This window comes from Aethalodelphis obliquidens, unplaced genomic scaffold, assembly GCF_003676395.1.
Source record: "Aethalodelphis obliquidens isolate GAN/ISIS:26980383/991018 unplaced genomic scaffold, ASM367639v1 scaffold42, whole genome shotgun sequence".
Classification (NCBI taxonomy): domain Eukaryota; kingdom Metazoa; phylum Chordata; class Mammalia; order Artiodactyla; family Delphinidae; genus Aethalodelphis; species Aethalodelphis obliquidens.
Window position 1 is genome coordinate 10233524 of NW_020837986.1, and position 15833 is coordinate 10249356.

General features: G+C 50.6%; 1 protein-coding gene across 8 annotated transcripts; it reads right to left on the minus strand.

Annotated features, from left to right (window-relative positions):
• Nucleotides 1-716: 716 nt before the first annotated feature.
• ERGIC3 (ERGIC and golgi 3) lies at nucleotides 717-14144 on the minus strand. 8 transcript variants are annotated; one of them, XM_027078447.1, is made up of 14 exons: nucleotides 13977-14144; nucleotides 13770-13840; nucleotides 13562-13649; nucleotides 13221-13340; nucleotides 9115-9208; nucleotides 7941-8106; nucleotides 7758-7815; nucleotides 3836-3850; nucleotides 3163-3194; nucleotides 2275-2371; nucleotides 2134-2198; nucleotides 1283-1419; nucleotides 1150-1205; nucleotides 717-943 (listed from the first exon to the last, which is right to left on the minus strand). In XM_027078447.1, exons 1-14 carry the CDS (start codon nucleotides 14062-14064, stop codon nucleotides 864-866), a joined length of 1167 nt encoding a protein of 388 aa, XP_026934248.1. In that variant the 5' UTR covers nucleotides 14065-14144; the 3' UTR covers nucleotides 717-863. The 8 variants fall into 8 exon arrangements, 6 of the variants coding, with proteins under 6 accessions (XP_026934248.1, XP_026934246.1, XP_026934249.1 ...); XM_027078445.1 differs by having other exon boundaries at nucleotides 1283-1437; nucleotides 13977-14112; XR_003427129.1 differs by lacking the exon at nucleotides 717-943 and adding an exon at nucleotides 2625-2727 and having other exon boundaries at nucleotides 1283-1437; nucleotides 13977-14115.
• Nucleotides 14145-15833: the final 1689 nt, after the last annotated feature.

Sequence of the window (15833 nt, forward strand, 5' to 3'; positions counted from 1 at the left end):
CTTACACTGAAACTCCCTGAGAAATGACTGGCTGAACTGACCAGCTACTAATGTCCCTGGTTGCCTGGGCTGTGCAGTGGTGAGGTCTCAGGGCCGGTTCCCCACACATCTTAAGGGCTGTAATGGGAAGGCCTGACTAGGTCCAGAGCCAGAGTCTGATACTAGCCCTGCTTCAGAATGGCCACTGCTACCTTCCCTCCCTGTTTTTCAGTTCTGTGTCCACCCAGGAAATTGCAAAGGACCTGGCTGTACCCTTCTGGGCACCAGGAGCCAGCAGGCACTTGGCACATCGCAGGGTCAGTGAGCAGGAGGGGATCAGGTGACTGAGCCCAGGGTGGCAGGGAGGGGCCCCAGCTTAAGCCACCACTGAGGTGGCAACCCCCAGCCTGCAGCCAGGGCCTATTACCAGTGGGGTCGGAAACTCACAAGGCTGGGGGCCAGGATGACTCCAGGAAGCTCATCCTGGACAGGTCCATCTAAGCCCTGGGGCTGAACCCAAAAGGCCTGAAGGCCACGGTGGGAGGGACTGATGATGGGGCTGTGGAGTGAACATCAGTCTGGTTTGAATCAAGTCCTATTAAGCAGGGACGTCCACGTGGGGCTCCCAGGGGCACCTGGCTCTGCAAAGTCAGTCCTGACTGCCTTTGATAAGTGGCTGTGATAAGGGTTGTTCCCACGCTCCAGCCAGACCCAAGAACCACACAGAGACCAGCGAGTACTATCACAATTGATAGATTTACCAACCTGGGGCCGCGACTGACTCTTTGCAGAGGGGGTGTGCGGGGTGGGTGGGGTAAGAGGCTGGGAAAATGACCACAAGGCCAAAGGAAAACAGGGACTTGTTGGGGGGGAAGGACGGACAACTATGTTGTCTTCCCTAGATCAATTTTCTTCTGGATGGCTCGAGCCGAGTGGTAGATGAGAGAGTCGATGAGTCCGGCCACTGGGGAGAGAGACGAGGGCTGGCACTGGCCCAGGTGGGCTCTTGGCTTGACCTCCGGGCCTTGTCACCTGACTGGCCAGGCCAGCATCCCCCCCCTTGGCCCTTGAAGTGCCCCTCCTCCCTCAACCAAAACCTAGTGGGGGGAGTCAAGCTTTACACTCCCCATCAAGCCCTGAACCCCAGACAGACACCCTCGAGCTTCTAACCTGTGAACATGCCCCCGATGATAGCGCACACGCCTGTCAGGAAGTGTGTGAAGGACCTGGCAGAGGGGCGGGGGAGGGTCAGCAGGCACCCCGCTCCCTGCCGGCCCAGGCCCCTCCCTTTCCCTGCCCTCACCTGTGCTTCTCCGTCAGCTTCACCATCATGGGCGAGAGCTCGTACAGCACGAAGACTCCAGGAAGCCCCTGATCGCCCATCAGCCCATTGGCGACCTTCTCATGTCTGGTCACAGAGAACTGATTTGTCCTCAGCACCTGGGACGGGAGGGGAGCCTGGGCCAGGGCTGGGTCTATGACCTGGCTCCCAACCCTGCCGCCCCACCCCTGCTCCTACCCCTGGTGTTGCAGTGCCTTGACTGTGTGGAGGAGAAAACGAGGCCCCACCTTGGAAACAAACACTGCAAGGCCTGGGGACCACCTAGATGCCCTCTCCCAGCCTGACCATCCCAGCTTCCCCTCCAGTCACCAGCTCTTTACAGCTTCTCAATCCCAGCTACGTTTGGTGGACCCTCTCAATGGGGGTCCAGGGGCGAGAAGCAACTCTCCAAGGCTGTACCACAAGCTCCTGGCGAGGCTGGGCCTGACTTCCTCTCTGCTCAGTCCCTTGCATTCTACCAGTCTGCGGAGACGCTGCTCCACAGGCCACAGCAGAGACGGGAGGAAGGGGCATGGGCGGGTTGACCTTGCTAGCTCCTGGCTCAGGGCAGATAACGGGGGACAGTGAGGCAGACAGAGAGTGGACACGGGAGGAGTGGATGGAGGTACTTTGGGCAAGTAGGAAAAGCGCTTTGAAATCTGACAGCCTGGGGCCTGAGCTCTGGCTGTGAGGGCAAATCACCTACCCTCTCTGAGCCTCACCTTGTCACTCATCATATGGGGATAAGAGCAGGACTCCGCTTCCCAGCTTGAAGGAACTCAGGTGCCTGGCACCAAGAGGGTGCCCGGATGTCTGAGCTCCCTCAGACTCACCTCCCCATCTACCTTCATGTACACCGTGGGCACCACCTTCACAAAGTACTGGAACATCATGGAGGCTGCAGGGAGAAGAGGGCACTGGGCGTGGGTGCAGGCAGGGCTTGGGTAGCTGGGGGCTACCTCCCAGGCTGGTACCTTGGGGTGCAGTGACGTTGGTGTGGTCCAGGGGGTTCACAATGCCCGGGTAGTCCTCCCCGAATGACAGGTGCTGGATGTAGTGGGTCATGTTGATCTGCAAGCAACACCAGCTCCTGGGTCTTGGAGCACTCGAGGCCCCGAAAGGCCCCTCCCTCTCAAAGGCTCTTCAGACAGGAGCAGACAGGGGCACCTGGGTCTGGGGAGTGGGTGTGTAGAGATGGGCCAAGGGCTGGGCCCTGCCTAGGAGAACCTGCTTGAGACAGGCACCCCCACCCCACCTAGGAAGTCCTTCCTCAGGGTCTGGGGGCTCCTGGGGCTCCAGAGTTTGAGGCTCTGGCTGCACCCACCCATTAGCCAAGCACAGACTGGACATGGGCCCTGTGTGGCAGGTGCTGGCTTTGCCTGGAGGCGCCCCAGATCTCCCAGCTCCGGCGCCTGTCCTGCTCCTGTCTAGATCAAACAGCCATTAGAGGGATCTTTTAAAAAAGTACAAATCTGATTATGTCATAACCCTGTTTAAGGTAAGCCAACAGCCTCCCAACTGCTTGGGAGAAAGTCCAGACCCCCCGGCCGGCCTGCCAACCCTCCAGCCTCATCCTCATCCAACCACATGGCCCTGTTGTTCCTTAGAAGTGCCCCAACCCTCCTGACCTCACCCCAAGGCTCCCTCTTCCCGGATGCTCTTGTCCAAGCCCATCCCCTGTTTCCAGCCCACGCGGATCTCAGTTCAAAAGTCACCGCCAGTACCCTCGGACTGCACCCCCTCTCAGAACATGGTTTATTTTTCTATATCTGCTCCCCACCCCAGGATGTCTCTACAGAGAATGAAGGCAGCAGCACGCTTCCACCTCCACCCGCCCTCCATGGTTTCTACCTGGTACGTACATTGTCGAGGCCAAAGCTCTGCAGGTCATGGACTAGGAGAGAAGGGAGAAGATGTCAGCAGACGGAGCAGGCTCCCCACACCCTCGCCTGGGCCTCCTCACTCCTCCCTCTGGACTGTGACCCACCTGGCTCGTCCTCTACCCCTCATTCACTCACCAGTCTGGCCCTGCTTGAGGGCAGCCAGAGGGCCTGCCGCAGGCCTGCGTGAGAGTCCATGCCCTCCACAGGCCCCACTTCCTCCCTCACATACACAGGGAGCCCTTCACGGGCATCACTCCAGGCCTTTGCTCCCACCAAGGCCCTGCCTGCATCTCAGGAAAGAAAACCCACTGACTCAGGTTTAACGAGAGCCGATGGCCAATCACTGAACCCCAGAGTGAGGTGGGACCTGAGAATGTGGTCCAAGCTCTTACCCTGCCTCTTCTGCCCTCACCCTCAACCCACCAAAGGAAATCCCACAGGCAACCTGCCCCCTCTGTTCCAGAACAAGCTCTTCCTGCCCTCTAACCCTGATCCCTCCCTGCTACAAGGAACCCCACCTAAAAGATACATCCCACTGCTTTTTATAGTCACCGGGCAGCCATCCCGCCCATCCACACCTCCGCCCATCCTGGGAGGGCAGACTGCCCCAGAAATGGGGGCTTGGCCTCCCTGGGAGGGCAGGGCCACTTACTCTCCACAGCATGTACTGCAGCATGGGGGAGGGAAAAAGAGAGAAGGGAGGAAGAGAAAAAAGATTCAGAGCTTCACAACAAGAACTACAAGAATTACAGACCAAGATATGTGGTAGAAGGGAAGACTGGATATTCCTGCCTCAGCAGCAGGGTCTGGACTCAGCTAACAAGCTTCCTCCTGGTCCCCTCCCCAAAGGAGCCCTTCCCTGGCCAGAGAAGAAGGCAAGGGGGCTTGGGGGCAGAAGTATGGTGGCCTAGGAAGAACAAAAGACCTAGAGCCCAGAGTCACTTTCCTAGCTGTGTGACCTTGGGCAAATCACTTGTCCTCTCTGAGCCTTGGTGTTCCCCTCTGCACAGGGCTGTCCTGAGGACCAGACAGGATCTAAGATGGGAAAGTACTTGGTAAACTTTACAATCTTCCCCTTTTCTTCCCCAATCAACATAATGTCAGAAACTAGCTCCCAGGCCTTCAATTCAGCCTCTGGCCTCAGGCAACTGTAGTTCTGTGTTTCGAACATCCTTCTAGGATATGGAGTGCCTTTTGCCCTGGGCTCCCTGACTATGACAACAGCCCAGACAGAGAAGCAGAGACGCACCACCTGCAGGCCCTGCGCCCACAGCTCCACGCTGATCGTCTTCCTAATCCCAGTAAGACCACCCTTCCCCGGCCCCCTCCAGATCCACCTGCCTGCTCCTCTCCAACACTCAGCCTCATCCCCGACTGCCTTAAAGACCAGCAGGGCCATCTCCATCAGGCTTGTTACTCCTGCTGTCCTTCGTCACCGGGCAGCTCAGGACTGCCAGGTCATCTCTCATCCCCTGGACTCTTGTCACCATGTAGCTCTGTACATTCCCTTAGTATAATCCTGACTCCCATCCCTCCCAGACCCTTCCACGTGCCCTGTTACTACTCATCAGCAAAACCTCAACATCTTCAACCTCCAAACCTTCCCTCCACCTTGTGCTCTGGCGGCAGCCCAGCTCTCCCTTGAGAGCACTATTTCCCTTGCAGACCCCAAGCAGTGACTATTTCTCTCCCACACCTGTCCTCCTCCTTGGCCTTAAGAGAGGTCCTCCTTGCTCCTTAATGCCATTTCCAGATCACTGTCCCTTGATCTTCCCTAAAAGTCTCCAGGTCTGCAGCTCCTGGAACACTATACCACCTCCCATCCCCATCTGTTTGCTGGAGATCCACACAGAACTGCCGGTCAGTTCTCCCATGCCAGTTCTCAAGAGTTGTAGCCACTGTCACGCTCTCCCATACGATGGTCCTGTCACAATTCCTGGTGATTTCAGCTGCCAACCTACCCAAACCTGTGTAGATCTGCCCTTCCTCCTGTTGTCAACTTGGGGCTTTCTACACCTCTAAGGCACTACATTCTGTCTTCCTTTTCCTCCTCAAGGACTTCACTCCAGTAAATGTCTCTCTCATCTCCGGAGCATCGCTTCTGCTCTCTTCAGGAGGTAACTTCCGACAGCATGTTAACACACTGCTACATCACACATTTTACAAAACCCCCCGTGACTCCACATTTCCCTCCAGCCACAGCCCACTCTCTCCCTTCCCTTTAGAACAAAGCCCACAAGCGCTGCCTCTGCTCACTGGCTCCACTCCTCTCCCATTCCCTCCTGAACCACTCAGTGGTGCTTCCTGGCACTTCACCCGAACTGCTCTGTTAAGGTCACAATGACCACTGCCACGTTATACACCCAATGGTCGTTGTACTTGATGTCCAGAAGCATCTGATATGGTTCTGGAAACACTTTCATCCCTTGGCTTTCAGGATGTCTGGTTCACACTCTCATCTCCTCGGTGTTTCTTAGCAGTCTCCTCTGCTGCTTCCTCCTGATGCCCTGTCCTCTAATGCTGGGGCCCGGCGCTTAGGCTCCTGAGCTCTCCTGTTCTCCATCTACCCTCACCTCCACCCAGAAGGTGATTCATTCAGTCCCATGGTTTTAATACACTGATGACTCCAACATTTGTATCTCTAGGCTAGACCTCTCCCCTAAACTCCAAACTTGAATGGCCAACTTCTTACTTGACATCTGAGGTGTCTAAAAGGACACCCACATCCCACTGGTCCGAACATGTTGAAAGTGGCTTTATGCCCCCCACTCCAACCATCTAAACCTGTTCCTCTGAGTCATCCCCCATCACTAAATGGTAACTTCATCCTTCTCGCTACTCAAGTAGAAAACTTCGGAGTCATCTTGACTCCTCTTTCTCTCACCTTCGCATCCATCAGCAGCTCCACCTTCAAAATACCCGCAGTCACTTCTCACCACATCTACCACCACTCTGGCCCCGCCCCCATCACCTGGTGCCTGAACCGATTGCCGTTAACAGCCTCCTGATCGGCCTCTCTGCCTCTGTCCTCCTCCGCCACACCCCCGACCCGGGCCCACCGTCTTCTCCACAGAGCAGAGGGCTGCCTGTCTTTTCAAAATTAAGTCAGATCACGTGCCTCTTCTTCAGAGCCCCACGACAGCCTTCCATCTCATGCAGAGCAGCAGCCCGAGTCCCTGCAGTGCCCTCCTGGGCCCTGTTACCTCCCTCATCTTACTGCTAACCACGCAGCTTGGCTAACTGTGCTCCGGCCACCCTCACTTCCTCACTGTGCCCTGAGTTCACCAAGCACATTCCTGCCTTAGGGATTTGCACTTGCTATTCTCTCTGCTTGAAACACCTCACCCCCGTCATCCACATGGCCGGTCCCTTCACTTTCTTCAGGTCTTCACTCAAATGTCATCCATCAGAGTCTTCCCCTGACCACCCGATATGGAATGGTACTCACACACCGTCTCACCCAACCTCTCGGCCCCATCATCCTTATCCTGCCTTTTTTGGGTTTGAGTTACCTAATAGCATCTGATATACATTTTACATACTTATTTATTGTCTGTTTCTTTACTAGAATGTTCTGAGGGCAGGGACTTTTTTTTCATTAAAATAATTTTTTTTGGCTGCATTGGGTCTTCATTGCTGCGTGTGGGCTTTCTCTAGTTGTGGTGAGTGGGGACTATTCTTCATTGTGGTGCACAGGCTTCTCATTGCAGTGGCTTCTCCTGTTGCGCAGCACAGGCTCTAGGCACACAGGCTTCAGTAGTTGTGGCTCCCAGGCTCTAGAGCGCAGGCTCAGTATTTGTGGCACACGGGCTTAGTTGCTCCGCGGCATGTGGGATCTTCCTGGACCAGGGATCGAACCCGTGTCGCCTGCATTGGCAGGTGGATTCTTAACCACTGTGCCACGAGGGAAGTCCCAGGGACTTTGTTTTGATCACTGCTGTATCCTTAGCACCTAGACTAGCACATGGCACACAACAGGTGATTACTAAATATCTAGTGAATGTACGAATGAATAAATGAATGAGAATAAATCTCATTTATTCATCCTTGTGAACAACCCTGTAAGGTAGGCACTATTTCAGGCCCATTTTATAGAAGAAGAAATTGAGTAGGGCTCAATACGTACTAAATACGACACAGCATGGGAGAGGCAGAACCCGGGTTCCAAACCAGCTCTGCTTCCCCCAAAGCCTCACACACAGGTCATCTGATACTGGGGGCTACCATTTAAATAAGTACCTACCACAAGCCAGGCTCTGTGCTATCATCTTTAACCTGCCCAAACAGCATAGGAGATGAGTACTATCAGCCCCACTTTAAAAAGGAGGAAACTGAAGCTCAAAAAGTTAAGGAAATTTCTCAAAGTTTCAGACAGCCTGTAAGGTCTAAAACTGAAATCTGAAGCCAGGCAGTCTGGCTCCTCAGCCTGTGCTCTTAACTGTTTACCAAACTGCTGCCCTGGGTTCAGGGTCTGCTCTGGGCCAAAGACAAAAGAGCAGGAGGCAGCCGAAGGGGCACTCAAACTCGCCAGGTGTTCAGGGGCTAAAGCTCCCAGCTGATGTCGGGTCACTTACCGTGCACGTGGGACTGCTGGAAGCTCTTCCCGGGGGCAAAGTGGAAGTTTCCCGCCACCTGTAGGGGAGATGCCCTCTCATTCTCCAGCCGTTTCCTCCCTTCCCTTTGTCCCCTCGATTCACAGTGGAGTGGGGCCAACCCACACCCCAGCTGGCCCTGTCCCGCCTTGGCTCCTCCTGTACCTTGTTGACTTCCAAGAAGCCGTACACCTGGCAGCCTTCATTCTTCTGCTCCTGCATCTTCTGGCTGAAGCCCTCTCGCCGGCACTGTTCAATAGTGTCTGGGTTCTTGAAGGCCCAGCCTCGACGGCGATATGCCTCCCGCACATCCTCACAGGAGTTACAGCACCTGTAGGGGAGGAGGTGCAGAGGGAGAATGTCAAAGAGGCACAGAAACAGTGCCGGCACCTTGGGAAATAAAGCAGTTCTGCCCACTAATGAAGCCTCTGCCAGCCTCAGCCCTGACCATCCAGTGTTCTCAAAGTATGTTTCCTCAGTGGCAGCAGGACTGTTAAAAATACGTATTCCCCTGGGCTTCCCTGGTGGTGCAGTGGTTGAGAGTCTGCCTGCCGATGCAGGGGACACGGGTTCAGGCCTTGGTCCGGGAAGATCCCACATGGGCCCGTGAGCCATGGCTGCTGAGCCTGTGCTCCACAACGGGAGAGGCCCATGTACGCAAAAAAAAAAAAAAAAACGTATTCCCATTTTCTTTGGGGTGATGAAAAGTTTTAGATCAGATTGTGGTGATGGCTGCACAATGCTATGAATGTAGTTAATACCACTGATTGCACATATGAAAATGGTTAAATGGTAAATTTTATGTCATATATATTTTACCTAAAAAATTTTTTTAAAACTACATATTCCCAGGCCCTGCCCTAGACCTGGTGAATCAGCCTCTCACGGGTCAGGGCCTGAGAAACAAACCAGCAGTTACCATATATGGAAGGCTTAATTAATAACCTGTGCTGGGCCCTCCATCTCACTGCTTTACATTCATATTCCTTATGTGACTCTTATGAGAAAGGTGCCATTATGGTCCCCCTTCACAAGAGAGGGTTACATAGCTTGGCCCAAGGACCCATGGGTAGAACCCAGGCAGCTGGACTCCAGAGACTACCTCTGAACCAGAGCAAGGACCACTTCAACTTCGTCCCCAGCTCTGCAGCCCCCAGGTAGGGCCTGGCCACAGAGCCTCAGTCGCCTGCACCAGGATCAGGGACCAAGGCTGCAGCCTGTCCCGTCTGGTCTAAATTCTTGGTCTAAACCACAGAGTCCAACAAAGGCTGAGGATGACTGACAAAAAACACCTGATGGGGGCCCAGCTCCCCACCCCCCACCCCCGACCCTGGCTCACTTGATGTCTTCCGTCTCGGCACCATAGCAGCTCTCACAGCGATTAGGGTCCAGGGAATCAGGGTCAAACACCTTCATCTCAACTTTCCCGAGCTCTAAGGGGAGGGCAGAGGCAGGGGCATCAGCTGGGAGCAGGCACAGTGAAATCTATACCCCTAACCCTTGCATGGGCCCTTTGGGTTAATAAACATTATAACAGCTAATATTTACATCATGTTTACTATGTGTCAGGCACTAAGCATTTCTACACGTATATTATTTCTTTTAATAACGGTAATAGTAATAAAACAATAACAGTGAATACTAAATATTAGCTGAGTACAGGTCGGTGTACTTTACATATACTGTCTCTTTTCAACCCCACAATGCCTGTGAAGGTGGAGGTTATTATCCCCATAGTACTTGAGAAGGTGCTGAGGCTCAGAGATGAAAAGTGATTTCGCCCAATGCAACACAGTAAGTGGCAGATTTCAGCTCTAAATCCAAAGCGTAAGCCCTTAACCATGGCGCTTGTCCTCAGACTGCTCTCTCTGCACCTGGCTCCCTGCCTTTAACTACCTCAACATAACTGGTGATTTCAATATTCAATACCCTGATCTCCTGTCCTCCAATAATCTTTCTATTTTTGTCATCCAACCTCAGCCACGCATTTCCATACTCAGTTATTACCAGTTACCACAAACCTTCCAAAATTCAATTTCAAGTATCCCAATCTTCAATCTTATCCTCATTTTCCCACATCACTCTCTCTGGTACCCAGAATCTACCAATTCTTTGACACCACTGACACTATCACCCCTTCACATCGTCACTTCCCTCCGTGTTTAAATTTTATGGTCCGAATGAGGAATGAACAGTCTCGTCAATAAATGGTGCCAGGAAAACTGGATATTCACATGTAAAAGATTGAAATTATACCCCTCACAAAAATTAACTCAAAATGGATTAAAGAATTAAATGTAAGACTTGATACCATAAAACTCCTAGAAGAAAACATAGGGAAAGAACTCCTTGATATTGGTCTTGGCAATGGTTTTTTGGACATGACACCAAAAGCACAGGCAACAAAAGTAAAAATAAGTGCAACTACATCAAAGTAAATAGCTTCTGCACAGCAAAGAAACAATTAACAAAATGAAAAGACAACCTATGGAATGGGAGAAATATTTGCAAATGATATATCTGATAAGGGGTTAATATCTAAAACATGTAAGGAACTCATATAACTCAACAGCAAAAAACTAAATTTATTCAATTAAAAATGGGCAAAGGACTTGAATAGACATTTTTCAAAAGAAGACATACAGGTGGTCAACAGGAACATGAAAAGGTGCTTAACAACACTAATCATCAGAGAAATGCAAATGAAAACCACAAGATATCACCTCACACCTGTTAGAATATCTATTATTAGAAAAAACAAAAACAAAAATGAAGTAAGTATTGATGAGAAAGTGGAGAAAAGGGAACCCTTGTGCACTGTTGGTGGGAGTGTAAATTGGTACAGCCATTATGGAAAACAATATGGAAGTTCCTCAAAAAACTAAAAATAGAACTACCATTTGTTCCAGCACTCCCATTTCTGGGTATAGATACAAAAAAAGAAAAGAAATCAGTATCCTGAAGAGATATCTGTATTCCCATGTTTATTGCAGCATTATTCACAACAACCAAGACAAAAAACAACCTAAGTGTCCCTCAGCAGATGAATGGATAAGGAAAATGTGGTTTGTTTGTGTGTGTGTGTGTGTGTATATGGTGTGTATATATATATATGGTGTGTATATATATAATGAATATCACATACATCATATATATTAGAATATTTTATATATATCATATACATATATTGGAATATTATTCAGTCATTAAAAAGAAGGAAATCCTACCATTTGCAACAACATAGATAAACCTTGTGGCCATTATATTAAGGGAAATAAGTCAGATAGAGAAAGACAAATACTGTATGATCTCATTTATATGTAGAATCTAAAAAAAACAAATTCATAGTAACAGAGAGTAGACAGGTGGCTGCCAGGGGCTGGGGTATAGGGGAAATGGGGAAATGGTTGGTCAAAGGGTACAGACTCTCACTTATAAGATGAATAAGTTCTAGGGATCTAATGTACAGCATGGTGACTATAGTTAACAATATTGTACTGTATACTTGAAAGTTGCTGAGAGTACATCTTTTTTTTTTTTTTTTTTTTTTTTGCGGAACGCGGGCCTCTCCCGCTGCGGAGCAGAGGCTCCGGACGCGCAGGCTCAGCGGCCATGGCTCACGGGCCCAGCCGCTCCGCGGCATGTGGGATCTTCCCAGACCGGGGCAGGAACCCGTGTCCCCTGCATCGGCAGGTGGACTCTCAACCACTGCACCACCAGGGAAGCCCCTGAGAGTACATCTTAAATGTTCTCACCACATACACAAAAAAGGTAACTGTGAGGTAGTGGATGTGTTAGCGAACCCTATTGTGGTAATCATCTTATAACAAATATGATGTTAAATCATCATGTTGTATACCTTAAACTTACACGATGGTATATTTCAATTATATCTCTACAAGGCTGGAAAATAAATTCTCTGGTCCACTGCTGCAATTATTCTCTTGCACATAATCACAAGTCATTTGTTCCTCTCTCCCTTTGTCGTACAAGTCTAGCAAAACTTAAATCCTAGTTGAGTTCAACTCCCTGTGCCTACTTCTTTCCTGTGCCTCCCTTAAGACTGCCTGACAATCCTACTTTCTTTCAATAATCAGTTCACTATCCCATTCCCCACGATGACTAATTTCTATCTTTTCCCCTTTCCTTGGGCTTCCAAAATCCCTTCCCCTTTCTCCACTCTTAGCTAATGACTTTGCTTTCAATTTCCACTAAAAATAGAGAAGCAACAGAACCTCACTTCATCTCAACACCAAACCTACCAACCCGCATGCACTCTCTTCCAGCCTCCACCCTACTTCTCCGCTCTGTCTCACAGCAAGACTCCTGGAAGGGTCATCTATACTTGATGTCTCCACTTCCTTTTCTACTCTTTGGTTAGATTTTCATCCCCAACAGTATCAAAACTAATCCTTTCTGTCTCCAGTGACCTCCGTGTTGCCAACTGCAATGGTCAGAACAGCCCAACCAAGTCACTCCTGAATTCCTGACCCATAGAAACTGAAAAAAAAATGTTTGTTAAGTCACTAACTTTGGGGGTTACTTGTTATGCAGTAGTGGATATATATTCCCCCACCTCTCCCACCTACACACACAAATCCTCTTCCTCCTTTCTGGTCATCAAGTCATTCATTTCCTCAGACCAAAGCCTTGGAATCAACCTTGACCCAACACCCAATCCTACAGCCAATTCTATTGGTTTTACTGGTGTTCAACATATGTTTGTTGAACAAATAAATGACAAAGCTCACCAACAGAGGAATCCCTAAGGTGTGAAAAATCATAGCTTTCAGGAAGGTTTTGTTATGGAGGAAAACTGACTTAATGGAGGCATTGGGAGGACACCCAGAGAGAAGAAAGGAAGCTAAAAGTGAACAGACACTCTGTACTAGGCATTGTACACATATTACTTCATTTGATCCTACAATTCCACGTGGTGGGTATAACTGTTTATCACCACTTAATAGCTGAGGTCACAGATGGCAAGAGACGAAGCTACATCCGAACGCAGGCAATCTAACCCAAGAACAAACTCAACCTTAAGCCATCCTTCATTCCAGGGAAGAGCATTCAGGGCTGAAGTCAGTCTATGGGACAGGGAAGCAACACCCAGAGAAGCGTGGGTCCACCTAGAGGAGTTCTGCCAAGGCAACAGCACATAGGATCCATCCTCAAACTTCTGTTACTCAGACCACAACAGGCAGGGATTGGGGACCTCTGAGAATGACAGCCTTGAAGAGTACTCTTCTCAATACTAGGCTAGAATACTGGATTTCAGCCCACTCTGATTCTTAATAGCTGGGGGACCCTAGGCAAGCCACTTGACTTCTCTGGGTCTTAGATGTTTCATTTGTCACTGGGCTGGTCACAGCCCACTTGCCAGAAGGTAGTGCTTGGGCTTGTCCAGCTCTGGGATTTGAGATCTGGTCTCTTCCCCCCAGTTACCATGACGTTCCGCCTCTGAGCTCACGGGAAAGCCATCCTTATCTAGCCGTTTTTTGAACAGGTTGTGTTCCACATCCAGCTGCTGCTCCCCAGCCACATCCATGGCATCAATGCTCAGATCTGGAAGCAGGAAATCAGGGTAAGGTACTGGGAACCTAAGGGCAAGGGAATCTGGGTTTTGGAGGGTAATGGGGATGCTGGGCTTGTCTTGGGGCAGCAGTGGATTAGGGGAACGAGGTTGTCCTGGAGTCCTGTCCAGAACCTAAGGCTGGAGGTGTGAACCTGGAAGCCCACCTGAGAACCCTGGGACTTGCAACTCCCACCCATGGTGAGGTACTCACAGGCACATGGCATGTGTGGAAAAAGCACATTTATGTTGATCTTCAGTTTATCTCCCCGTGACTTGTCCACGTAGAGTTCAGGATGCACCTGGGGCAGGACGACCTCAGTAAGATTTGGCCCCAAGCCTCTTTTTCCCCATTCCCATCCCCTAAAGCGCCTACCTCTAGAACGCCAAGCCCCGCCCACGTACTAGGCCCCGCCCCTTACCTCAGTGGTGAGGTAATACTGCAGCTCGGACAGGAACAGTAGCAGCATGAGAAGGCCACTGACAATGGTCACTGCGGGCAGGGAGCGAGGGTCAGGAGGGCCTCTGTTCCTCTTCCTCAGCCCCTGGCAGGCCGGGCAGGTTCCAGGCGCCCCAGCCAACCTCTAGGACACCCCACTCCCCGCCACCCCGACCCCGCCACGGCCTACCCGTGGCGCCCCCGCAGGTCTTGACCCGGAAGTCCTCCAGAGTCTTGGGGTAGGCATCGAACTGCTTCAGCTTCCCCAGTGCCTCCATGGGGACCAGCCGGAAAGAGGACGCCAACCTGCCCGCCCGCCTGCCCGCCCCTGCAGCCTCCCGCTTCCGGCCGAGCTTGAGCCACGCCCCCTCTCTGCACGCAGGCGCAGCAATGCGTACGCTCGGCCCCACCCTTCGCCCTCGTTCTCACGCAGGCCGCCCCGCCCATCCGTGCTGTCGGCACTACTGTTCAGCGGCTAAAGAGGGCTCCAGCGGTAAGGGAGCGAGGGAAGGCGGGGTGGGGGGGGTAGGTCTTCTGCGGAACAGGGTCCCCGGAGGAGGACTCCGCCGGGTAGACACAGTAATAGCAGCATTCGCTTGCCTTGCGCCAGGAACTGCGCCTCGAGTTTCACATGAGACTCTTGGAACTTGGAAGCTCCTAGAACAGTGGTTTTCAGTCTCCCCAAGCGGCAGCCCCATTATCACCTGGAATTGGTTAGGAATGCAAGTTATCGTGCCCCGACACAAACCTGATGAATCAGAAACTCTAGGAATGGCTCCCAGGTGATTCCCTGCAGTTACAGCTTGAGAATCACCTCTGTAAAGTAGGTGTGACTTTTTTTTTTTTTTTTTTTTTTTTGCGGTACGCGGGCCTCTCACTGTTGTGGTCTCTCCTGTTGCGGAGCACAGGCTCCGGACGCGCAGGCCCAGCGGCCATGGCTCACAGGCCCAGCCGGTCTGCGGCATGTGGGATCTTCCCAGACCGGGGCACGAACCCGTGACCCCTGCATCGGCAGTCGGACTCTCAACCACTGCGCCACCAGGGAAGCCCAGGTGTGACTTTTATATCCATTTTCTGAAGGAGAAACTGTGGCCTGGAGATCACAGGAATTAATGACAGGGCCTGATTCCAACCCATTTCTTCTGGACCTCAAAGTACTCTAGGAGCCAGGGCCTCTGGGGTTGATTTTACCGAAACAGCCTGAGCACGGTAAAATGGCCTGAACTGTCCCATGACCATATTGTACTTGCCTTATAATCATTGTCAAAATATTGGGTTGGCCAAAAAGTTTTTGGCCAACCCAATAGCTAGGGGTGGGGGTCTTCTTTGGGTATTGGATATTGATGCCTACATAGAGAGGAGATGACAGCCAGATGAGGCCTCAATAAAAAGATGGAGTCCCGACAGATCTAGACCCATAGGAAAAGGTTAGTCTGGAAAAAAATTATCCACTTGTATAGGAAGAAAAAGAGAAGGCTTGAGATTGTCTCAACCTGTGTCCTGGATAGGAACACAAGAGCACAGAAAAATTAAGCATTGCCGTGACATCATAATCACAGGCCTGTCCTCACATTTGAGGTTTGGATTTATATTCTCTGCTTAGTCTGAAAGCTCCAAAGTGGAGAAATTAGCATAAAATTGAGGGTACCTGGCAGATGCAAACATGAAACTGCTCTGAGGGAACACACACAATTTAAGCCACATAGCATTCTCAAGGATAAAACCCTGCTAAAAATGAGCACCTGATCTAACGTTACAAACATATGAGGACACAATCCAGCATGATCAAGATTCACAGACAACATCATCAGCATGATTAGATGCTTATCAACTTGAGATCATAGAACTTTCAGATAAAAACTATAAAGCAGTAAGTTTATAGTGATTAAAGATATTTAAGAAACAATAAAAATGTAATGAAGAAGGAATACTTGAAAATAAATTTAAATGTAAAATAATTTCTAGAAATGAAAAATATAGTAATTTAAGTTCAAAAATCAGTGAGTTAAGCCGCCAATTAGACAAAATTAAAGAGAGAAATATGGAA